The 26,915-nt window shown below is 34.6% G+C and overlaps 1 protein-coding gene across 1 annotated transcript; it reads left to right on the forward strand.

Moving 5' to 3' along the window:
- Positions 1 to 20,812: 20,812 nt before the first annotated feature.
- LOC108210574 (xylulose kinase 2) lies at positions 20,813 to 26,323 on the forward strand. The gene is made up of 11 exons (XM_017381917.2): positions 20,813 to 20,984; positions 22,663 to 23,314; positions 23,435 to 23,523; positions 23,738 to 23,802; positions 24,128 to 24,183; positions 24,417 to 24,537; positions 24,631 to 24,705; positions 24,791 to 24,844; positions 25,089 to 25,177; positions 25,261 to 25,435; positions 25,845 to 26,323. The coding sequence occupies exons 1-11, from the start codon at positions 20,926 to 20,928 to the stop codon at positions 26,075 to 26,077; spliced, it is 1,668 nt and encodes a 555-aa protein (XP_017237406.1). The 5' UTR covers positions 20,813 to 20,925; the 3' UTR covers positions 26,078 to 26,323.
- The last annotated feature ends 592 nt before the right edge of the window (positions 26,324 to 26,915 follow it).

Consider the following 26,915-nt stretch of genomic DNA (forward strand, 5'->3'; position numbering starts at 1 on the left):
GTTCTCGTGAGGGTTTGTAGAAGATGTACCCACAAAATCCCAAGTTGTGATGACTCCATAATTCTCTATTCTTGCAAATAATGCACCAAAACCAACCTAAAATGATAGAAAATCACTTCATCACCTCAACTCGTGACCTGCACAGAAAAACACTAAAAACACATCAAAAGACACTAAACACTTAAGTACAACCAACCAATTTAAGTGGAAATGAAGGCCTATAAGTGTGTATAAATACCGCTTATCACACCCCCAAACTTAAACTGATGCTTGTCCTCAAGCGTCAACGACACTATACAACAATACAATGCAATGCATGAATGCAACTACGTGATGAATGAGTAAACTATGAAGTAATTGCCTTGCCAATTATAATACCTCAGATTGTGCTAATGTTCTCGAATTTCATCTCTCTCGCTACCAAGTCAATTACTCTTCTATTTACAAGTGTGGAGTGCCCGTGTGTGCAAGTATGCTCTTTTATTGAGACAAGACAAATACTACTACTCCCACAGAATCCCAATCAAGAATCGTAAAAGTTTAAAACTAACACCCCGTCACTCAAGTCCAACTAAAAGCCAGGGTCCCAAAGAATGTCCACACCCTTCTATTTTATTCACTATTTTTTTTTCTTATTATTGATGATTAATTGCTCGGTCTAAGGTCAGAGCGCTTCGCAGTGTAAATGCGTTACGAACACCACAAGACTTCACACACCAATTATTCACTCTATTCTAGTGGTTTATTTAACCGTGCAATGGTTGAGATCCCTAAAGATTTATGCACTAGTACCCATGTAGCGAGCGTTGGGTCAACAATCCCAAACCACGAAGGGCTTTAGGTTGTTAGGCACAAAGTCCCCTCAGACTTAATTACTCGAGTACTAATGAGCTCAACCTAGTTAATTCTACCACTTATTTTTCTAGTGAATTTATTTACTACTATTTTTTTTTTTTTTTTTCATATATATATTTTCTTTTTTCTAGAAAGGTATATCTACTCCTCAGTTCCCCCAAACTTAAGATTTACAGACCTAAGCTGAAGGGTGTTCAATTCAATCCTAGAATTCATGGAATTTCGTCTAAATCCTATCTCAAGAACATATGTGAATTACAATTTCCAACACAAGCAATTTCCAAGTACTAACCTAGCATTGCAATTGAAACTACTAATCAAGAACTGCGCACATAACTCATCATAGGCAATTAACTTGGCTTAACTTCATAATTCATGCACATGCTCGTGATATTAACTACTACAATTACCACTAAACATGTAAAATAAAGAAAATATGGGAAAATTAGAAAGAAAACGTGAGAAATAATCAAAGCAAAATAAATAAATAATAAAAAAAACGTGAACTACATGAACTAACTAACACATGCAAATAATAAAAAAAAAAAAAAAAAAACTATCTAATAATATGCTCTTCCTTAGATTACCACCCCCAAACTTAAAATATTCAATGTCCCCATTGAAAGTGATAAAAAGGCTAGAGCACCCACATACCTACTCGGTGTCCGAGTCCTCCCCCTCCTCTGCTGGAGGTGAATCAGGTGGAGGATACTGCATCCCTGCTCCGAATACTGGCCACTGAACTGTGACCCCCTGTGCCTGGAAAGCACTACCTAGAGCCTGTGTCAAGTCATAAGCAAACCTCTGGTGGATGTCGTGCATGGTGTCCATCCGTCTCGCTAGGCGGCGATACTGAACATCTCCCATCGGTTCGGAGCTCCTCTCCGTCTGTGAAGTACCAGCTCCAGAAGCTCTAGGCTGCTCCCTCCTCACAAATGCTGGACGTCCCCCTGGCACCTCATCATATATGTACCCGAGGCCTCGAGGGTGGGGAACTCCTCCATCCCACTCCGTCATCCGACTGATCGCCGAATGATCAATAGGTGTCCCTGGCAACTGTAATTGCTCGTTGGATGGCCAACGAACACCGCTCGATCGACAGAGCTTCGTCACAATTGTGCCATATGGAATGGCACCAGTGGTTCCTCCCCGTAAGAACCTCAGAATCCCCTGATGAATAACATGTCCCAGATCAATATACTTGCCCGAGACAATCCCAAAGAGCAGAATAGCTCTCTCCACTGTCACCTCATGTCCATGTGAAGATGGCATGATGTTCGCACAGATGAAGGCGTTCCACGCCTTCGCATACCGGTTCAGAGCGGCTGCAGGAAAAGAAACATGTGCCGGCAAAGGAGGTGCAGTCATCTTCCAATGCGTGTCCGGTACGCACATGTCATACACCAACCTCTCAAAATCAATCGGATCGTCATCAAACCGGCGTTTGGCACGCCCAATCCTCTCAACCACCCAATCTTCTTCATTACGGCGCTTGGCGCGCCCCCCAATAACTTTACGGATCGCCTCCGCACTATAATCAACTCGGATTCCCCGCACCACTGTGAATCCATCACGATTCTCCTTGGCATTAGCATAAAACTCCCGAATAATAGCCAAGGGAACCGCCTCCGGAGCCTCGCAAAAAGACTCCCAACCCCGCTCTTGAACCATGTTCAAAAGCTCACCATCCTCCGCCGTGGGTAAGAATCCCCTCTCCTTAACTAACGACTTATTCATAAGCCGTTGAAACTCGGTTCGTGCTCCATCGGAAGTGAACTCAACCTCACCCATCGAGGAAGAATCGCTAGATGTAGGGGCTTGGGTGCTTGTTCCTTGTGATCTTCGGGCTCTTTTGGGTGCCATTGGTAGAGATTTAGAGTTGCAAGAGATTTGTTTGTAGTGGGTTTGAGAGATTGGATGAAGGTTGTGTGTATGGGTGTGTATATATAATTAGGGTTTAAAGAATGATAATGCGATTTGGAGATGGGTTTTGTGTTTATATAAGGATTGGAGAGCTGAGTTAGGGTTTAATAAGATGTATTTCGGGCTAGGCATGCAAAATTAGGATTGTGGGCTTTTAAAAACGAAAAGAAAATATTTTTGGGAGAAAAACCGCCAGCCTCTGCAGTCAGTAGCGCGGCCGCGCTAAGTATAGCGCGGGCGCGCCGTGCAACTTAGCGCGGGCGCGCTGACACTAGCGCGGGCGCGCTAGTGTCTGACACCGGAGGCTGAATTTTTCGATTTTTGTGTTTTTGAGGTTTACAATGGTACAATGTGGTTCCAATGCGTGGGTTGCCTCCCACGAAGCGCTTGTTTAACGTCGTTAGCTCGACGTGAAGTCCAGAATTAATCCGATTCCGATGAAGTATCCTGTGGAGGATACCTCGTTCCATAACCAAACGAATCCCAAGTAACATTGACGTCTAGTGCCAAGAACGCTTCAGCAAGAGAATCCGTTAGTATATCAGCAAAGCGACCAATTCGTTCCTCCAACACGTCAATACGCCTGATTATTCTTCGGTACTGTGCTTCATTCAGTGTTGAAACAGCAGGTGATTGAATTACGGATTGGTTACTTGCATTGGCCGAGAGTAGAGGACAAGTGTCTCCACATGCATTAAAGTTTGAGTCTGAGTGAGCTCTAATTCTGTGCCAATTATTCATCTGATTTTCCTGAGTGACTTCGACCGCTTCATCCTCCTCCGATTCTTCCTCTTTTGAGATCTTCCACTTTAGATCTTTGTGCTCAGCAGCGGCTAGGTTCTCTATCAGTTCGTAAGCATCATCGAAGCTTTTGTTCCACAAACTTCCTCCAGCTGCCACGTCTAACTCTGCTCTACATTGACTGTTGAGACCCCTGTAGAAGTAATTAATTGCCATTCCCGGAGGCATGTCATCTTCCTTGAGATTTTCGAGAATCTTCTTGAATCGGTCCCACGCTAGGCAAAGATATTCTCCCGAGAATTGAGAGAATTTACCTTCAGTGTTTTTGATAGCTGATACTTTGATTAGAGGATAAAACCTTGTACAGAATATTTTCTCCAACTTGTTCCAGCTATTAGTAGTGCTTGCCGAGAGAGATATAAACCACGATCGTGCTACATCACGTAGCGTGAATGGAAAGAGTCTCAGCTTCACTAGATCTTTAGGTCCGATATTGAAATCCAATGCAGTAATGAACTTCTCGAATTTCTTTAGATGTAGGTTTGGGTCTTCAGGAACAGAACCCCCAAATTGAATGGTATCTTGCAGCTTGAGAATGATTGATGGTTTGATGCGAATGCCACTGGCTGATATTGATGGTTCAATTGTGTCAGCCTTATTATCATTGATGTTCAAACGAGAAAATTCACGTGACGCCTCACCAACTGCTGTCCTTGCATAATTCATTGTTTCAGAATCTGAGAAAGAAGATGAATCCATTGCTTCCTTACTGGTTTGAGTATGTGTTTGCATAAACGCGATCCAAGCACCTGAGATAAAGAAAAGAAGAAAAGTGAGAAGAGAATAGAATCCTAGTCAGTGAATTTTAATGCACACTGATGACAAGTACATAAACTAATTAATTAACACCGAGTCCCCGGCAGCGGCGCCAAAAACTTGTTCGGTGAAATCTACACGCAAGCGCACGTGATCACAAGTAATATATTAAGTTCGATCCCACAGAGACTGGTGAATTAAGAATACGCACCTATGCAACAATGTATGATCAATTATCACTGCTAAGACAATTAACAAGGATTGGTTTCTTTTATACTAATAACTAAAATTACTAATCAAATTCAGAATAGGAAAACTCATGGGATTCTAACTTCATTATCGAATTCATCTAGAATTGAAATTACTGATTAACATGCGACTGTTGATCCTAATCAGACAACACGAAAGTAATACATGCCAACTCTCGTTGCACACATATCATACCAATCAAAATCCGCAATTAAGACAGAAATCTCATGGACACCAACAAAGCTCAGACCCTATATCTCTATAGCGGTAGTGTAAGCAGAGAGGTTTAAATAACAAGTCATCTATCGTGATTACACAGGGTGATAAAAATAGTTCAAGTCTACCACAAATTATGTTTCTTTCACATAATCCTATGTTTGCATGGCAAAGTTCTAAATTCAATCATCCACTCTCGCTTCAGAAAAAATTAACAAACAACTTAGAAGTTAGCTACGCTCCTAAGAAGAATAAGTACGGCTCATGCAAAGAAATCAACGTACGTCACAAAATCGAGTAATTAATATTCCTTACTAGACTACATCGCTAAATCCATTAGAATCCCATGAAGGCGGTTAGTTCATAATCGAACTAATCGACATCATGGGTTCTAGTGAAAACATTATAAAGAAAAGACAAGAATTGAATGGAATAAAAATGCTTGAATTAATACTAATAAGGATCACACTTTACAGATTTGATGTTCACGATCTTGCTCGAAACTGTCACTTCCTCGCAAAGAACGATCTAATACAAACTGATAATGTGTTTTGATTACAAGAGAAAACTAACTATGATATTGTTCCGATATTCTAACTATCTTCCACTACTACGAGGCTAGGGTTTTACACATGAAAAATAATAAAGTGCATTGACCAAGTCAACCGGGCCTCGACCGCTGCGAAAATCCACTAAAAAGCTGTAAAAATCGGCCCGGGGAGTTCTGCTGGGCGCGGCCGCGCTAACTTAGCGCAGGCGCGCTAGTTGATGCAGTTAGTAGCGCGGGCGCGCTACCACTTAGCGCGGGCGCGCTAGTGTCTGCACTGGCAGCTCCGTTTTTTCGTTTCTCGCTCGTTCTCGCGTGCATGTCCTTCCTCGCTTCTAGTACCACTTCCGTAGGTGATCACGGTTGCATTTAGCATATGCAACAAGCCCTTTAAACCCCTAGATAGCTCTAGTGGACGAGTGTGTTCTCGTGAGGGTTTGTAGAAGATGTACCCACAAAATCCCAAGTTGTGATGACTCCATAATTCTCTATTCTTGCAAATAATGCACCAAAACCAACCTAAAATGATAGAAAATCACTTCATCACCTCAACTCGTGACCTGCACAGAAAAACACTAAAAACACATCAAAAGACACTAAACACTTAAGTACAACCAACCAATTTAAGTGGAAATGAAGGCCTATAAGTGTGTATAAATACCGCTTATCAGACTCCAATAAATGTGGAGTCACAGCCCCCTTCTTCATCTCAACAAATCACCCATATTTATGATCTTACCATCTCTACTACTCAAACACAATCCCCAACCTCTTCTGTGGATGTGGAATTAATTCACACCACACTTGTAAATTCTCCATCTTTGGATTTCATGGAGAAGCCCCCCTCTGAGATTGATCATCATCATTTTGATGATTTGTTGGATCTTTCTCTTCCACTTCCTTCCTCTGTGACAGTGTGTTCTGTGGATTTTCCTTTAAAATCAATCACCACAGACTCAACTATCACAGCCTCTAAACCTATTTCTTCATTTTCTTCAACTGATCTCCCTCGTCAGTTGAAAAGTGTTTGTCCTTCAACTGATCTGCTTAACAGCTCTCATCAGTTGAATGCCTCCTCTACTTATGCTTCAACTGATGTCCCTCATCAGTTGACAACTGCTGCTACTTCAATTAATTTACCTCTTTCGACAGCAGTTGATCACATGGTAGCACAAACACTTCTAGGATTGAGTGGAGTGAGCTATGGAGTGGAGAGGCAGCCTAGTGAGCTGGCAAAAGGAGAGGGTGTGGAGAGTCTGGCATTTTCTTCTAGCCAGGAAAAAGGAGAGGATAAGAGTGACCCTTTAGTAAGGGTAAGTGAGGGAGAGGTAAGTGGTGTGGTGAGCCAAGGGGAGCCCTTGATGCAAGAAAAGAGAGAAATTGAGAGAAATGCAGGTGTCAATGAAGGGTTTAGTGAACAAGATTTTCAAGCTGAATACATATCCATATTGGATAGTGTTTCACTAGACCCTGAGGCTTTTACTCATGGGATGTCTTCTATTCAAGACTTTGCCAGATTGGATAATCAAGCAGCTGAGAGGCACCTCAATCTGATTCACACTACATCTTCTATGCTTAGAGCAAAGGAGGCACTTACAGCTCTGTCTGCCCATGCTGGAGATGATTTTCATTATGATGATAGTGATGAAGACCTCAATGATGCTCTTGAGGAATCTCTTGTTGAACAACCTACAACTTCTCTATCTTCATGGCTCTCCATGCAGTCTGCCAATGCCATTGTTGTTAGCATGGAGCTGCAAAGGCAAGCTTCCACCATTCTTCAACCACAATCTGCAAGCTCATCCTCCTCTGCAGCCATCTCTGCCACTATTGCCAGACAGGCTCTAGACAATCTCAAGCTTCACAAATATCAATCTCTCCATTTTCAGCATGAGATAGAGCATCTAAATTCTCTCATTGCCTCTGTTAAGACTGATCTGACCAAGCAAATTGATGAAAAGCTTCCAGCTAAAGTCAAATCAGCTCTTTCTGAATCTGAGCAAAAGCAACTCCAATTGGAAAAGCAAGTGGAAGTTCTGGAAGGAAATGTCCATATCTTAAACTCTAGAATGGAAGAGATGTTGCAGCATCAAAGAATTCAGACTGGACTTCTTCAACATCTTCTTCTTGCCTCTGGTGTTTCACTTCCCAGTCCATCCCCTACACTTGCTGCTAACAAAAAGGGGGAGAAAGAATTACCAACTCCTGCAGAATTGATCAGCCAAATTCCTCCTCCTTTCCACACTGAAAGGGAAAAGCAAAAGATTGAAAGGATGAAAGAATTGGACTCTATTGCAAAGAGAGTGGCTCAACTGGGCAAGAAATCTTCTACAACCACCACAGCTCAAATTTCTTTTCCAACCACAACTACAATTCTCAGGGTGATTACACCTGAGATTGTCATTCCTTCCAAGACAGAAAAGGGTGAGCCATCATTTTTGAATGAGTTCAAGGCCATTCTATCTCCAAGCAATTGTGGTTACTCCAAGCCTGGAAAAGACTCAAGCTCAATCTACTTTCCACTAGCCAGGCCTGACAAAAATGAATACAAGCTTTTGGGCCAAGAGATCAAAAGTTACAAAGACTGTACAGATGTGGCTTTAAAAGCTCATTTTGCCATCATCTACAGAGAAGGCCAAAAGCTGTTTATTGGAACTGGCCATCCTTACTACTCATTTGCAAAAGCTGAAGAGGTGGCCAGAGAATGTGAAAAAGAGGAGTTTGAATCTCAACTCTCTTTAAATCAAGAAATAGAGGTTGATGAAAGGTATGCTATTGAGCTGGAAGAGGAGTTGGCAGCTGAGCTTCTAAATGAGAAAAGATTGCCTCTTGAATCTTCTCCAAAGAAAAAGAGAGTCAAATCTAAAACTAAGATGCCTGAGGCAGCCAAGAGAAGAGAAGAAGTGCCAAAAAAGCCTATCTCAAAGCCTTCCTATCCAATCAAGGACACCACAGTAGTACATCCAGATGTCAACTTCCATGATGAGCCAATAATGCCAAAGGAGGAGCCAATTGACTTGGAAGATATCCCAATTCCAGCTTTTCTTATTCAAGAAACTTCCAAGCCTAAGAAGAAAGTCAAGTCTGTGGCTAAGAGGATGGCTAACCCTCCTAAACCTCCAAAAGATCCTGAAAATCCTGATGACTATCTCGTTATTGCTAACATTGAAGAAATTTCTGAGTTGGAGCTGGAGCTGGATGATCTTCAAGAAGTAAGAGGAATAGAAGCAACTTCAAAATTACCTGAAAGATTGGTATTCTCTTACAAAAACAAAGGTGATGTCATCTGGCCTCTTCACAGAGTTCTGAATTCTGAGGGATTCAGCTCTTTAACAAAAATATATGGATCTATGAAGAGGACAGGAGGATTTACACCACCTGCAAAGCAAATGGTACTAAAGAGAATCCTTGAGATCAGGAAGGAATGGTCCTCAGATGCTAGTCTGCAAAGAAGGCTGAAAATTCCCTACACTGGAAAGAAAATTCACCATGAACCTACTCCAGTCATGGAATTTAGGGACAATCAAGGTGTTAGGAGATTTTTCAGACCTAAAGATCAACTCAAGGTTGCTAGCTTGAATACTCTGAAGGCTCTCCAATCCAAGCTCAACAGACAAGATAGTGATGAAGAATGGTTCTACAGGATCTTTCAGAAACAGATTAATATTCTTGAAGAAAAACTTAAGTCCAAAAGAAGAAGATCTTCTAGGAACAAGTAACTGCTCAGTCTAGAGGAGCATAATCATCTGTAAACTTTTCTAACTCTTGTATTTAAATTCTGCATTTCATTTTATTAATGTTTTGTTATCATCAAGTGTAGAATTTATGTCTGCATCTTCTCCAGTCATAAATTGGGGGAGATTGTTAGGAATCAATAATTTTTGATGATAACATAAACATTTTGTAACATGTCTTACTTAGAATCTTTATCAAATTTCAGTTGTAATTGTTATATTTCTTGTCTTTGGGAATTATCAACGGATGGGTAGAATAGGATGGCTAATTGTAAATATCCAATGCCATGTAATTTTTTCTAAGTGAAGGATATTCAACTGATGAGATGTAACTATTCAACTGATAAAGACTGGATGATGTTTCAACTGATGAAAATCAAGCATTCAACTGAAGACAAAGTGTTCAACTGATGATGCTGAGGAATTCAACTGATGAGACTGGAACAGCATTCAACTGATGGAGTTTGTAATTCATTCAACTGACGAGCCGGGCATTCAACTGATAAAGTCAAGAGCAGTTGAAAGCAACCAGAACTTTCAACTGATGAAGCAAAGAGCAGTTGAAAGTGACTAGAGCTTAAGTCTGACAAATCACATGGATCGAATTACACTAAAATAGACATGGAAGCCTAATTAGGAAAATAAAGAAGAAGCAGAAACATACTTATCTCATGCAGTGCAATCTGGATCAAATCAAGATGATGGTCAAAGATGAAGACATCTCAGAAAGCATGCATAAGACAAAGTTGTGCAGCATTGTTTTTAGATTAGAGTGCATTTTGTAATCTAGCTAAAAGCTTTGTAAAACTTGGAGTATATAACCAAGTTAGAAGCATCAGTTGAACTTGTTCAAATTACTTGAGAGAAAAATCTGAGAGTTAGAACTTGTTTGAGTGATGAACCAGCAGCTGTGCGAATTGTAATCAATCCACAGAGTCTTCTATATAAAATCTCACGGGTGGATCATTCAATCCACCCGTATTTTTAAATACTTGGTGTTTTCTGTTTTACTGTGATTAAGTGTATTGCTTCTTGAATCTTTTAATTTGTAAAAGATTGTATTCAACCCCCCCTTCTACAATCTTTCTTATAGTTGGTGTAAAATAACAAAAATTAAAAATTCAAAAATTGAATTATCTCTTAAATTGTTGATCATCTTATCTTAAAATATTTAAAATTAAAATATATTTAAGAAAATTTCAAACAATAATTTTCTTATCTTTATACATTTAATTTATTTCACATCTACATATATATTGTTGTATATTTACCTATTTTTAATTGTAATTTTTTGCTTATCTCTTTCGAATTAAATTTGTAAAGACTTCTTAAGCACTTAAAAGATTTTTGTATGATATTGCATTAAAAATTCAATAGATTGAAAGAGTGATTACCTCTTAAACTGCTAATCGTCTTTTCTTGAAATATTTAAAAATAAAGTATAGTTAAAATATTTTCATAAAATTATATTAAAAAGAATAAGGTATTAATGCACGAATAAATATGTTATACTTTAAAAAATTATGATTTGACTATTATTTTGTTAAATATATTTATGTGTTATTGTTTTCTTCATTATTTTATTTTTTAGTTTTAATAAAGTAATTCTTATATATAAAAAATGTGAGATGCGTCATTATATATGTTTTACTCTCTTATCTTTTATTTTAAAATAAATATGAAATTAGTTCAAAATTATATACTAAAGCACTAACAGAGCGTCGCAATGGTAGGGTGTGTGAAGCAGCATTTAGTTGATATATTTAAGCATGCTCAATCAGCTGCATAATCAATGCTTTTTATATATTTAATTGGTTTGAATTTTTTTAATTTTATTTGAAAAATAATATCTTTTGAGGATCAGAAATTGTAAGCAATTTAGAAGGCACATGTGGTCAATATTTAGCTCTGCTTGATTATATGCATGATTGGTGCTTCAGAATGGGAATGGAGTGAATTTCATTCGATTCTTTCCATTACCATCTAAAAATTTGCAAAATTGGAATCATATGGTTGTCTCTTTTCAATTTTAGATTCAAATTTCCTTGATTATAGCTTTCGTTAAACAATAGTATGACAAGAATTAAAACAATGATTTTATTTATTCTAATTTGTTTGATTGATTTCATATCTATGTATATGTATATGTCTATATATCCATATATTTGGTAGAGAGTGGATATATATATTATGCTAATTTGTTTGATTGATTTCATATCAATGTATATATGTATATGTCTATATATCTATATATTTGGTAGAGTGGATATATATATAACCGTCATCAAGACCTCATATCCTTGATTGTTTGTATTCATCTTTATTTTTATTTTTCTTTTTTAAGGCTGATATGATAATTTCACATTGGAGTGGATCAACCCATCAAGCTTCCGGTTCGACCCCGCATCTTCTTATTCAAATTAACACTGCGATGAAACATTTCGGATCTTCAAGAAACCCGACATGAGTATCTTTGGATCTGAGAGCACATTCAAATCATATCACGATCATCATATCAAGATTTCAATTTCAAAATAGCATTAATCACGCATCCTTGAATCGTGCCACTGATCACGACGTCAGTTCATATTTAAGCTTTACTACTTATTTGCATATGATATTCTTATCAGATCAAAGCAGATAATTTTAATTTCACATTCAAAATCATTCTTTCTTCCAAGCCTCTAATCGTGACGAGTACTACTGATCTTGGCTTTCTTTTCACATTAATTTATCTACCTACGAACTTTGCTTTGCGCTTATTTACTTTATTTAATAATAGAATTCTACTTATCTTGCACAAATCGCGTTGATCCGTGTATGCATCAGGTAGTATCCGTCAAAGTCCTTTTGCGACGATGCTTCCACAAGGGATGACGTCTCGAAGTCAAAAAGAGAATAACACCATTGGTCGTGAAATAGGTTTGCACTATTTCCAGCTTAATTTATAATATTTGCTCCATTGTGTATATTTGTTTATTCTATTATTGTTGAACCTCTGAAGTTTGTTGTTTGAACGCTGCAGGTATCATAATCAGTATATGATTTTGTATTTAACGTGTTTGATAATTTGCTACAGAGAAAAGCTGAGAAATCCGTTCTCACGATTTCTATTGATTTCATGTTCCAGGAATTTGAGATTATTTTTGATTTCTAACGATTATTTTTAAATAATTTCCTTTCGTATTGATAGTGATTAGGATGCACATATGTACTCTAATGCATTTATTGAGCCACTTTTTGTTATTGAGTTTTCCTTGCAGCTGCTGAATAGAGATGATTCGTCCATGCAACTATCGGATGCTCATCGTGTGAAGATTTATATTCACTTTTCCACAACATCTGCTTATTGATCTAGACTTTTTGTTTACATCTTATCGTGTGTCATTGTTGTTTGACAAGAACCACCGAGAATGAATATGACGCAATTTCTGTCCAAATACATGAATCTAACCTGCTATAACTCATGTGTAAATAGGGAAAAGTAGTCAAAATATTGATTTTCAATTATTTTGGCATTTATTTCTTTTGTATAATATGTAGATGTTTCCCTATTCACTATATTCAAGTTTCAAATCTAGACTTTTTGTTATAATTTCAAATTAATGGAGTCTTTTTTCACTCCACAATTTTAGCTCTTGATAAGGAAGTTTTTATATATTAGATTTTTAAATATTCGGATACATGGATCTCGACTGTTATAGCTCATATGCAAATAGGGAAGTCAGACTTTATTTGATTTCCAGTGATTTTGACATTAATTACTAAAATACTTTTCTATTAAATTTTTGCAGTTTCCATGTTCATTATATTCATTTTTCAAATCAAGACTTTTTGTTATAATTTCAAATAAATATCTCACTCCATAATTTTAGCTCTTGATAAGGAAGGTTTATATATTTTGACTTTTTTAATTTTTTTGATACATGTGTCTAGCCTGCTATAACCCATATGTAAATAAGGAAAAACGGTCAAAATTTATTTGATTTAACTGATTTTAGCTGTTATTATTACAATACTTTTTTGTATAATATATACTGGTTTTTCCATATTCAACACATTTAATTTCCAAATCAAGAATTTTTGTTATACATCCTAATCAATGGAACACTTATTTACATCACAGTTTAGCTCTTGATAATGAAATTTTTATATATTATTTTTTTTATATTTCCCGATACATGGATATAGACTGCTATAATTCATAGCAAAAAGGATTTAAAATTTAAATTTATTTAAAATATTTTCAAACGATAATTCAAAGCATTGATTCTAGCAAAATCCCACAAATTATGCATTCATTCTAACTTTTGTTTTTAACTGTCTTAACTAATACGTAAGCACTGATTCGATAAGTGCTATAATTCAAAGCATTTGAAATTTAAATTTATTTAAAATATTTTCAAACGATGATCTATTAAAATGGTTGAAGAAACGAAGACCACATAAGGATACTAAACCACCTGGTTGTGAAATTGTTTCTTCAAGTACCTCCAGAGTTGGAGCTTACGGTCTAACTTGACTTGCTCAAAATAAGAATTGCAAGACTAATACAAATATGATGCATGAAGAAATGATGGGTGGTAAGTCTGATATTTTCATATCATGGACGAAGTATTTTCATCCGGGCTATGTTGATTTTAAATGACATTTTATCTTATTAAATTTAATTTTTAATTTGGGATTATTTGATGGTTTGATTTTCTGTTCTTAATCATAAAAATTATTTCACAACGCCAAAAAAAAAAACAACTACAATATCAGGACACCCGTGCGCGGAGCGAGGGCACTATTCTGTAACATATCTTTGAATTCCCAAAATAGTGCATAATTAATACCTGCAATTATATTTGACAACCGTGTTATCTTTTAATGTTTAATGTTACGTGCAATAATTTCCTCTTCAAATTATTAGTCTTTTAATATTTAAGCCTGATTAGTAATAACGTTAAAATTATTTTTTTTTTTAACAAAGAGAAACCCAAAATATATATAAGTAAAGTTGTGTGTTTTTAATGAAGAATAATGAGACTTTTTCTATTCGTCTAACCTAACATGAAAATTTAAATACCCTTTAAATTTACGAGAATAATTTAACCTTAAAATTATGGTTTTTTTAATGAAGATAAGGCCAAAATATAAATAAAGTTGTGTGTTTTTAGTGAAAAATAATGAGACTTTTTTTTATTCGTCTAACCTAATATAAAATTTTAAATACCTTTTAAAATTATGTGAATAATTTCCCTTATTTATTTCAGCATATCAGAAGAATCAAATACATATATTTGAATGCACAAAATAGTGCATAATTAAAAGCTGCAATTATACTTGACAACCATGTTATCTTTTAATATTTAATGTTACGTGCAAATTTACTTAAGCATATCGGAAGAATCAATTGCATATCTTTGAATTCCTAAAATAGTGCATAATTAATACCTGCAATTATATTTGACAATCGTGTTATTATCTTTTAATATTTAATGTTACGTGCAATAATTTCCTCTTCAAATTATTAGTAAGGAAATATGAAGCCTGATTAATATAACCTTAAACTTATGTTTTTTTTAATAAAGATAAGAACAAAATATAATTAAAGTTGTGTGTTTTTAATGAAGAATAATGAGACTTTTTTTATTCATCTAATCTAATATAAAATTTTAAATACCCTTTAAAATTACGTGAATAATTTCCCTTATTTATTTAAGCACATCAGAAGAATCAATCACATATCTTTAAATTCCTAAAATAGTGCATAATTAATACCTGCAATTATATTTGACAACCGTGTTATCTTTAAAAATTTAATGTTATGTGCAATAAATTCTTTTTTAAAATTACGTGAATAATTTCTTTTATCAGTATAGAAATATATAAGCCTGATTAATAATAACCTTAAAATTATGTCTTTTTAATGAAGAGAAGCCAAAAATATTTAAGCAGAGGTTTTTTTTTATTATAAGATTTCTGATCGAGACAAGCATTTTTTAGATTGATATGCTCACGTAATATATTGGTAACATAATTGCAAAATTTTTTGGATTGATATCAATCTTCTACCATAAAATATGCATTATTCTTTTAATTAGCAACGATTTAAGCATGTCTTATGACTCATTATATAATGTCTAAGATAATTTACTTTAATAAGCTCATAAGGACTTCTCGAGTATTAACTCGACCTATCTCTTTCTTGGAGTGAAAGTATTTAACATCGTTCGTATTTGCACTGTTGTAGCCATGTTCAGCTTGCTATCAACCTTGAACACTGACAGAACTGATTGGAGGATCCAGGTCCAATTATCAATAATTTGGCCCAGGACATCAATTGACGGGAATGTTGCTGGTTATAACCTAATCATGATCGACAATCAGGTTAGACACTCAAACATGTACATGATATAACTTTTGTTTCAGGCTTAACACACGATGTATAATATATTACCACAAATATTTGTCTTCCTTACTAGAGAGTACAGATGTTCATGCATATGTCAAGGCTGAGATATTGAACCTGTTCGATAATTACATTACAGTAGGAAACATATATGAATTTTCAACGTTTTACGTGAGGATGGCATCTGGGAGATTCAGGCCAATTCGATCAGTCGGGCCGTGGTCTTCTGTATGCAGACCACTGTCAGTCTGTCTAGCGATTCTTAGTGTGATATACCAAGGTATAAATTTGATTTTTTGCAGATGGAGTAGATAATCCATCGTGCTGAGGAAGACAATAGTGATCAGACATTTTCCATGGGTGAGACTATTGTAGATTTAAGTTTTGGCAATTTAAAGAATCCTTTCTAACATGTGATCAAATTTTATGCAGATGTTATAGGAGTTGTTGAGAACATTCAACCTCTGCAGATTATCAACACACCACGTGGGAATGTTCGTTTGATTAGAATGAGTCTGGGCGATGGATTATATGTATCCACTTATTACCCATATTAATGTTATAATTCCTCTACAGTTGTATTAATAATTGATTTAACGACTAAAACAAGTTGTTATACCCGTGTACAAGTCAATCATTACGTGTGCATCTATGGGGATATTTGACGAATGATGTGAATCCTATATACCAAGATTTGTTGGAACGACCGGTCATATTAATCATGTCGAGTGTTATCGTGCGGAATCACACAGGTTAGAGTGACATAATTCTCCGTTTGTTAAAAATACTTTTATTGTTCAATCCTTCTGTATGCCAATCTGCTATGAAACGTCCATGTGTTTGTAGGAATGGTTGTAATCACGAATATAGCATGAGATATAGATATTTTTTTTTAATTTTCTCATCATTCATACGGAATCATATAATTGTATATTTCACTTCAAAACAATACGAGTATAATTTATAAATGTTTTATGTCGTTCTAGGCTTAATCATGATAAATGTGTATCACTACTAGATCTCTGATTATAACATCTCCAAGACAAGACAGCTGAATAATCGTACTACAATATTTAGATTTTTATGAAACAATAATGTAATAAAGTATAGAAGATTATGCTCAAATCTTTTATAGACTACGAGCTTTTCATCCAGACTGTTGATTTTAGATGGCATTTAATTTAATTTAAATTTTAATTTGGGATTATTTGATGGTTTAATTTTCTGTTATAATCATAAAATTAATTCACAATGCCACGAAAAAACAACTACAATATCAAGACACCCGTGCGCGGAGCGCGGGCAGAAAAGCTAATTATTTTTAAAGTCTAAACCAATCATTATAAGCATGTCCTATCAAAGCATCACGCCTCACCTGTTGGCTGTTGAGCAAAATTTACAAATATTATATTATTTTAACCAATACTGTCAAAGATTATTGGCTTATTGTCTGTAGGGTAGTACCCAGACGGGCCAGAGTCCAGACCAGACCCATTGTGTAAATTTACTATCACCGTATATTTTTTGGGATGATCTTTTCTTTCGCTCATGTTGAAATCAAATAAAAAAATTGAACGATTTAAGAAAAATATCTAGATATTTTGAGATGTGTATCATATTTTAATATATTCAATGTTAAATTTTTATACTGAGCCGAAACTACAACTCCTCTAAAAATTACAATTATTTATAGTATACAGTTCTTAAATTACATTTATTAATTATACGATCTTCACAAATAGTTGATATCAACAAGTTATATGTGTTATTTGTAACAATTATTAGACAATATTAATTATAAAAATTTAATTTAAAAAGGAGAGACCCCCAACAAGTTATTGTTTTTAACAATTTATACATATCTTTTAAGGCAAAAATTCTCAAATAAAATTTTAAATCAAGGAAAAATGATGACTTCTATATACATATAAAAAAAACTATCTATGATTGATATTCTCGGTTAGAAAAATAGCTTAAAAATTATTATAACAATCAGCACAAGCCCACCCTTATGGACAAGTATGATAATTTGTTTATAATTAAGCTAGCAATTCTTGACGATTGAAATATAAGAATAAGTAAATGCTTAGAAATATTTTCGTATACATTTTTCTGTCAATATAGACAACTAATAAACCGCTTATTCAAATTAGAACAAATGTATGCGCAGATCAACAGTCATGAATAACAATATCTAATTATGATAATGTCATTCCTCCACTATTTTCAAGACAGACGGAAGCTAAATACACGGTGTACAAGAGCATTCAAAGTGATTCTCCTAAATCATTTTCTAAATAATAATATAAAATATGATTTCTAATGAATTAATATATTGAAAATGTGAGAACTCCAATAATATTCTTCATATTTAAGAGTAGCTTTTTTTGTCAAAAAAAAAAAAGAGTAGCTTTTTATTCATATTTTATATTTATGTTATATAAATGAGAGGAAAAGATAATTAGAAGAGAGAAAAGATTAGAGAAAAATTAATATTATATTTATAAATGAAAATTAAGAGCTACTAGATGCTCATAAAAAAAAAAGAGTAGACTCTTAAATTTTTAAAGAATTTCTAAGAATTTATTGAAACATTAATTTTTGACTTAGTCTTTAAATTTAAAATTAAAATTTGATTAAAGAGTCATGAGATATGTTCTTATCAAGTGGTTGGAAAGTTAAATGTGATGATTAAATGCATGAGTTTCACATAAAAGCATAATTCCACGCAATTCACACATACAGCTGCAATCTGGATCAAAATTTCAAGTTCGTCACCCTAACTACGACTTGTTTGCCATGTCTCCTCCGCTAGATTGGCGAGGACAGTGTAGTTTCTTACAATGAGGCTTTTTGTAAGCCATAAATTTGAATAATTATAATCATTACAATTACCGGTCAAGATATCGTACTTTTCATGATGAGTTGGTCACAAAATGGTGACTGATATAAACAGAAGTGATAAATGAGTCTCACAAGCATAACTTAAACAGGCAATTCACAGGTAAGAATCTGTAGATGAATCACTTAAACGGAACAAAACATACCTTTAATGTTTGGTTGGGGTGAATGATTCCGGAAGGAATGGAATAAAAAATCAACTATATTATGGGCAATTGTTAACAAATTTTCATTCATTTTCCCATTCAATTCCTTACTAGAGATCATACCTTCAATTTGAGATGGAATGCTCCATTCTCTCTTACCCCCAATTTCTCTTCAAATCTCATCATAGCAATTTTACCCTCACTTACATTTACTCCAAAACTTCCTTTCTATCTCTATTAGTTCCAAGTAATTTTACTCATTTCATTCCATTCCATTCCATTCTCCCCAACCAAACACAACATTATTAATGTTGTGTAAAATATTAAAGGCTTTTTTAAAAAAGAAATACCAAACTCAAGAAACTTTTTGTAAAATTAATGTTTCTTTTAAAATTATAATACAAAAAAACCAATTTTTAAAAAAATATTTACAGAATATGGTTCACAACTTGTACAATCATACTTGCCACCATCATTAATCTAAATCAAATATAAATACAATTTTGAAAATTCAATTATTGAAATCATTTTTTGACATAGGTTCCTTCACAAATTACTCTCGTCAAACCAAATATAACCTCAAATGCATCCCAAATACAACTAGAATTAACTTCAATCAACTCGAAAAAACTCAAAGCCTGATTGTTTTGATTGATGTTTTTCTAAATATTTTTAAAAGATGATAAAATCTTAAATAATAATATTTTTGATGAACGTCTAGAGATAATATTCAGTGAATAAGTGAATCAATAAGAATGATTAATCAACGTAATGATCAAATTTATTAAAGTAATATAATAATATATGATTCATTAAACTTACATATTAATTTAAAAAAATGTGATTTCAATTAAATTTTAAAACCAATACAATACTCGTGTAAATGTTAATCAGATTATCTGTTAAATTGGTGGAACCAGGATGTAGTGCATATATAAAATGTGAATTTGACTGCATGCGAAAAGGCCGACAGTAAAATAAGGGGACAAAATAACCTTATGTAATAAAATAATACTATATTAAGAACACAATAAAAGTGAAAAATATTTTTAAACAAGTATCTACGAGAGTTAAAAGAGTGCATAATAAATTACATTTACATTTATTTTTTTAAAGAAAATAACATATTTGCCTCCCAGACGATCATTAAAAACTTCTTGTGTTCGTCTCAAGCTCAAACGAAGAATATCTAACTTGGTGGAATGTTTGCTACTCAGTAAGTATGATACTCCCTCCGTCCCACCCAATTCTTTACGTTGGATTTGGGCACGGAGGTTAAGAAATATGTATAAAGTAGTGGAAAAAAGAAGGAAAAGTGGGTGAAGGGGTGAGACCCATTGATTTTTAATATATAAAAGGGAGTTGGTGGAGTAAAAGTAGTGGGAAAAGAAAGGAAAAGTGGAAAAATGGTGGGACCCATTAACTATTTTAGAAAGTTTTATGATGTAAAGAAATGGATGGGACGGTCAAATAAGGAAACTGTAAAGAATCTGGTGGGACGGAGGGAGTAAGTTTTATTGTGTGTTTGTGAATACACATTAACTGATAGATTTTCGTTGATGTACGTGTGAGAGTTATCATAATTCATAAATAGAGATATAAGTCGTAAAATTACTCCATATAACACATTAGAACATGAATAATAAGATTACAAGGTGTCCTTTGACGCAACTTTAAAAAAAATATGAATGAAAAGTCAATTATGAAAAAGAAATACTATTTCCATCTTTTTTTTAGTTGTCACGTTTGATTTTGTATTAGTCAAATTGATCAAAATTTGTCTGAAATTTATTATTATTTTTTAATTAATATAATTGAAAAAAAATATGTCATAAGAAATAACTTTTAATCTACTCTAGGATATAATTTCCAGTTTTTTAATATACAGATAGTGACTTATAATCTTTGGTAAAAAAATAGTCAATTTGACCAGTAAATATAGAAATGTGACAACTAAAAAGGACGGATGAAGTGACTTTAATTTTTTATTTAAATATAAAAATTATTATAAGTTATTGTTTTTGAAAATGGTACTATATATATTTATAAATATCAAAATTAAAAAAATATATATTATTTAAAAAATCAGAATTTTCAACTTTTCGAAACTTAAAGTCAAAAATTAACAGATAAATTCGTTACTCCGACTCGTGACACCAAAAACACCCTTTTAAGTATACGAAGTGAAACTGGTTTGGTTGGACAGAAGGAACATGCACAAGTGGTCTGCCTAGTCACACAACTCCGTCACAGCCTACCACAATGACGCAATCACCCTGATAAACATACATACAACTATATATACACCCACAAACGCACAATCTGGTCACCATTTCCAATTATCTTCAACTCTCTCTGCTGCCCAGGGACTTGAATTTATAATTTCACCGTATTGCCGTAATGGAGGATTTGAGCTTGCCAGAGGGATCTCTCTTTCTCGGATTCGACACTTCCACTCAGTGAGTCTCTCACTCTTTACTCCTTCACCATTCATCTTTTGCAAATGTTATCTACTTTGCGCCCCTAGTTTCGTTTCCCCCTCACTTGCGCGCACGTATGTTTTTCATTTTTCTTTATTAAATAACATGTTAAAAAAATCCAAAAAACAGGGTTACTTTCAGCTATAGCACTTGGTCTCAGCTTGATTAGCGTATAAAACTGAAACTAATCCATGTTTTAGTATCTCCATGTGCTATGTAGACAAATACAATCTCAGTCGTTATGTGTCACAATTATGCATGGGTGTCAATAGGCATCACACAAATCTCCTACACACACAACTCAACAAGATTTATTAATAGCTTCAGCACGAAACGTTAGGTGCCAACCGCATCTAACCGCCGTCACAACCATCTTAGGTATCCCACATTATTTATCCAAAAAATTTAGAAATGACGTGGAATGACATAATTTGATTGGTGAGGTTGACGTGAATACAAGTTGAATTTGGACTTTTGGGAACATTTCTCGGTTACCTAGCGTTTTCCAATTTTTTGATATAGATATTGGAAAACTACATCAAAAATGCTTATGATTAATTCAGTAAATTATAAGGTCATTTAGGTATAGATAGTATCTTTAAGACTATATTTAGCAGGCTTTTAGTGTCTACTGAAACCACTAATGTAAAATCCCATTTCTTTATTCAGTTTACTAACAAACCTTTTATCTCACGCATAGTTGGACAATCAGTACAATGCTAATAATTTGGTATATAAAAAATGAGTTTAGAGATAATTCTGAGAGATGGACACATTATAAGACTTTAGCAGCCAGAATTTGATAGTGAGTGCCGAGTGGACCGAGTATCGTTTGGCGGAGATACTCCCGAATAAAAAAGAGATCATGTACTTTCACAATATATATTTCCACATCTCCAAACTATCTTAATGCTTGTTTATATTTTTATTTTTGTCAAGTAGATGATTTCAGTTACTTTCACAAGCATCCTTATCTAAAGGATTTTAGACCTTTAGTTTAGACGAGACAAAATGATTTCCTATAACTTAAGAAGCAAACATCTTTAAAATATGTCATATGATCAGTATAAACGACAATATAGATAATTTCGTCTCCAACCATGCCCCTATGATAGAGGTAAAAATTATATCTCTGGTGTCCCGGTTCACATGTAACACATCGCAAATCAATGATTTTGTGTTCTTGATGAGTCGTTATATGTTGATATTATGTCACATACTAAATAAGATGATTAAATCATAAAATTCTTTAAAATTTATTTTATTTAACTTATTTACCTAAATTTCTGGTTTATGTGTGACAAAAATATTACCATGAGTTGACAACGTATTTTTGCTTGTACAGAACAAAAGTTTAAAGAAATATTTCTCTTTGTGATGCCACATGAATTAGAAATAGTAAGACAAACCTTAAAAGTGATCGAAAAAAATGAGTACAAACTTGATTTGAAATGAATCTAGAATTGAAATGGCCTCTGCAGTCATGATAGCTGAAGATCACATATCAAATGTAACTCTCTTTTTAGATATTATACAACTATGTTATTTATCAGCCTTGTATATTTGAAATTTTACTCTGGCACAGAGTCATTAATCATGAATCGAACATTATGTTTACTTATTTACATAATATGGTGAGATATATTGGTATTTGTAGGTCACTCAAGGCAACTGTGCTAGATTCCAACCTCAACATTGTCACTACAGAGGTTGTTAATTATGATTTAGAGTTACCTCATTATAAAACAGAGAGCGGAGTGTACCGAGATCCATTAATTAATGGCCGAATTGTTTCACCAACATTGATGTGGGTGGAAGCATTTGATCTCATGCTTAAAAGGCTTCAGAAAAAACTGGATTTGAACAAAGTCACTGCTGTGTCTGGTAGTGCGCAGCAACATGGTAGTGTATATTGGAAAAGAGACAGTTGGGCAATATTATCATCATTGGATCCGAAGAAACCTCTTGTTGATCAACTTCGGTATGCCTTTTCGGTCAATGAGTCACCAATATGGATGGACTGTAGTACTACCAAACAATGCAAAGCTATTGAAGAAGCCGTTGGTGGTGCATTGGAGTTGTCTAAACTCACTGGTTCTCGTGCACACGAGAGATATGTTGGTCCACAAATTCGCAAGATATATGAAACACAACCGAAAGTGTACAAGGACACAGAGAGGATCTCCTTAGTTAGCTCTTTTATGGCATCAATTCTTATTGGAGCATATGCTTGTATTGATCAGACAGATGGGGCAGGGATGAATTTGATGGATATTAAGCAGCGGATTTGGTCAAAAAAAGCTATAGAGGTTCGTGTTAGTCATGCTTTATTTCATTTCACATTTCCATTCAATAGCTAGATCACTGGCCTTGATGTTGATACCAATATCTGGTCTATCTAATTAAGCTCGAGGTAAATGTTTGTATAGGTCACAGCACCAAATTTGGAAGAGAAGCTTGGAAAATTAGCTCCTGCACATGCTGTTGCTGGTTTGATTGCTCCCTACTTCGTGGAAAGGTTAGTAACAATATTTTCTATGGTTTCAATATCCCTGTATCTTCCTTTTCCCATGGAAACAATTTTTGGAATAGTATAGTCGTTCCAGAGTTTGAAATAAGACTGATGTTCATAGATGCAATCAGTTTATTACCAGGTTACTCATTTTCAAAAACTAAGTGGTGGATTGTTTTTATATTTAAATTGAAGTATTGGTTGTAACTGCTGCTTTCAGGTTCCACTTCAACAAGGACTGTTTGGTTGTGCAGTGGTCAGGTGACAATCCTAACAGCCTAGCAGGTGAGAACTTCTCTATTTAAGGATTCAAGTACTAGGTTTCCATCATGCCTTTTCCAGTCGTTCACTCTGTTTTATTGCCGTATTGTCTGCTCTGTAGAGGATTCCTGATGCACCCCACATGCATACCTATTCTTATTTGCTAATTCTAGGTGCATACCTACTGATGTCTTGAATTTAAGTATGAAAGCTATTAGTATTAAAATTAGTATGAAAGCTATGTAATTTTATCAATATCAATCTTAATTTTACCAACAGTAACATAAAACCAGATATCTAAATTATTTTGGATGCATAATGAATGAAAAACTGTTTCTGGAAATTGTAGGGTTGACACTCAACACTCCAGGGGATCTGGCAATCAGTCTTGGTACTAGTGATACTGTAAGTTAATGGGCTTGCAGATGGCAAGTTTGACTTGGTGGTTTGCACTCAGTCGGCTTTTGCAGAGACTAATATAACCTCTTCTAAAAATCTCAGTTTGATTCGAAGAATACTATTCATATTATGATAATAAAATGAATATAATCAAGGCATTTGAAATTACCCACCAACAAATCAACCACATATAAACACATGAGACCACCTTTAAACAATTTAACTTTCTTATCATTTAGGTATTTGGAATAACCAAGGAACATCAACCAGGATTAGAAGGGCATTTCTTTCCAAATCCTGTTGATACAGAAAGCTATATGGTAATGCTGGTATATAAGAATGGATCTCTTGTGCGTGAAGGTTAGCATCCTCGACTCGTATATTTTGAAATCTTCAAGTTTTAGAGCATGCCTGATGATTCTCATGTTTCTAATGTGTTCATGACCTTCCCAGATGTACGTAATCGTTGTGCTAATAGATCATGGGAAACTTTCAATACTTTTCTTCAGCAAACACCACCGCTTAATGGTAATTAAACATGTTGGTTGTTTTCGAAGTAAAATAATAAAATATCAATTGTGCTTCTTATTATATAAACTGCTCCTGTACATAGGTGGAAAATTAGGTTTCTACTACAAAGATAATGAAATACTTCCTCCCTTGCCAGGTACGTATAATTATAAATGTAGTCCACGTTGGATCACTTCACTTCTCTTCACTGTTTTGATTATATCATTCAAAACAGTTCTTTTATTATATGATGTATTTTGGTAATTCTGTTTGTCGTTGCTCACTAGCCTATAGTGATAGCTGGAATAGTACATGATTTGATTGCATTTAGTTATAATGTACATGTTTTATTTACTCAAATGAGAGTCATTTGTATAGTGAATCATCTAAACTCTTTTCAGTTGGGTTTCATCGGTACATCACAAGTCTGGATGTAAACACTTTGAGTGTCTTAGAACAGGAAGTGAAGGAATTTGATCCTTCATCTGAGGTTAGCAGACTTCCCAGTTCAGACAAAAAAACACTTCTTGAATATTTGCAGCTGTCTTTGGTAGTTAATAGAAAATTGTACAGGTTCGAGCATTAATCGAGGGCCAGTTACTTTCTATGAGAGCTCATGCTGAAAGATCTGGAATGCCTAATCCTCCGAATAGGATAATAGCAACTGGTGGAGCATCGGCAAATAACAGCATTTTAAGCTCAATAGCTTCCATTTTCGGATGTAATGTATACACAGTCCAAAGGCCAGGTTAGTAAACCATTTAAGTTGCTGAAAACAATTTTTAGTCGTTGCTAAGTTCAGTTGAGATGATCAATACTTCTAAATAAACAGCCAGCTACCCTTAGCATATCCTAGAGTTTACCACAACTCAGAATCTTACATAAAAAGATGGTTAGCATAAACAAAACCAAGCATGCCTGGTGTATCCTGCTTCTTGGATAAAATTTGAGGATGGTAAGACGTAGACAAGCCTTACATCTTCTGAGGTTGTTTCCCTAAAGACCTCAAACTTTGACACTTCAAAAAACATCAATAAATCACGTTGTCAATCTAGCAATTATATATGTGCTTTCTCCGCAAGGCCTACTTTTTATCCCTTTTGTTCTGCAACATATTTTATAATCCTGAGAGGGATGTCGTTATACTTGTTGAACAGACTCGGCTCCTCTAGGGGCAGCATTAAGGGCAGCTCATGGTTGGTTATGCAACAAGAAAGGAAGTTTCATTCCGATAGCAGACATGTACGAGAGCAAGTTGCACAAAACATCTCTTGCCTCTAAGCTTGCAGCGCGTGCTGGGACCAAAGAACTCATCGCCAACTATGCCTTTGTGATGGAGAAGCGAATGGAAATCGAGACTCGACTTGTCCAGAGACTAGGACGTGTTTGAAGTCATGCCACTGCAAAGGTAGCACGTTAAAGTTTACTTTCGTTGATCTTTTCGTGGGTTGCTCAAAGTTCGGTGAATCAAATGAACTCACACGAATTGTGACAACATTGCTTGTAAATACTACTACTAGAAGTAGAGTAAGTTCAGTTCTCATGCTTCCTGAACCCTACTTACGAGTAAGGTCAGGTTTATTTCAAGGACTATACATTATTTCAGATAAGATGATATTTGGGGTGCTTTTCAGAATGTTTGATCTTCTCTTTTATATTTGGATTTTGAACTTTTGAATTTCTTGCAATTTACAAATTAACATAGAATACAGGTGCAGATGAATTAGAACAAAGATCTCGTTCAGTACAAAACCTTCAAACAATCTGATAATCAAAATGGTAATCGGTCGTGTAGACCAGACCCGACAACTCGTTTCGTGTACTTTCGTATTTTGTGTACCCGAGTCTTTGATACTAGGGCTCGCAATTGTGGGGTCTAAAATACATATACTCGTATATATGACTCAGAGATACTACTCTTAGATATCTAAGAATTGAATGTTACTGGCAAGTCAAAATGTACAGATCTTACTTTAATAGTACACCTCAAATAGGCAAAAATGAGAAGCTTTAGAAAACACAAAACAGCAACAAAATCCAGATTCTACTTAACAAAAACATAAACAGAAAAACTACCAAATCAGCCAAAAAATAATTAATCTATGCATTCATACTATTCATACACCACCCATCAACAACATTATAAAGGGCCATCAAATGCAATAAATGACCAAAAACTCAGTACATTAATCCTTTTTGACATTAAAAACAAAATTGAAGAAAAAAGA

Source organism: Daucus carota, chromosome 3 (assembly GCF_001625215.2).
Source record: "Daucus carota subsp. sativus chromosome 3, DH1 v3.0, whole genome shotgun sequence".
NCBI classification, from domain to species: domain Eukaryota; kingdom Viridiplantae; phylum Streptophyta; class Magnoliopsida; order Apiales; family Apiaceae; genus Daucus; species Daucus carota.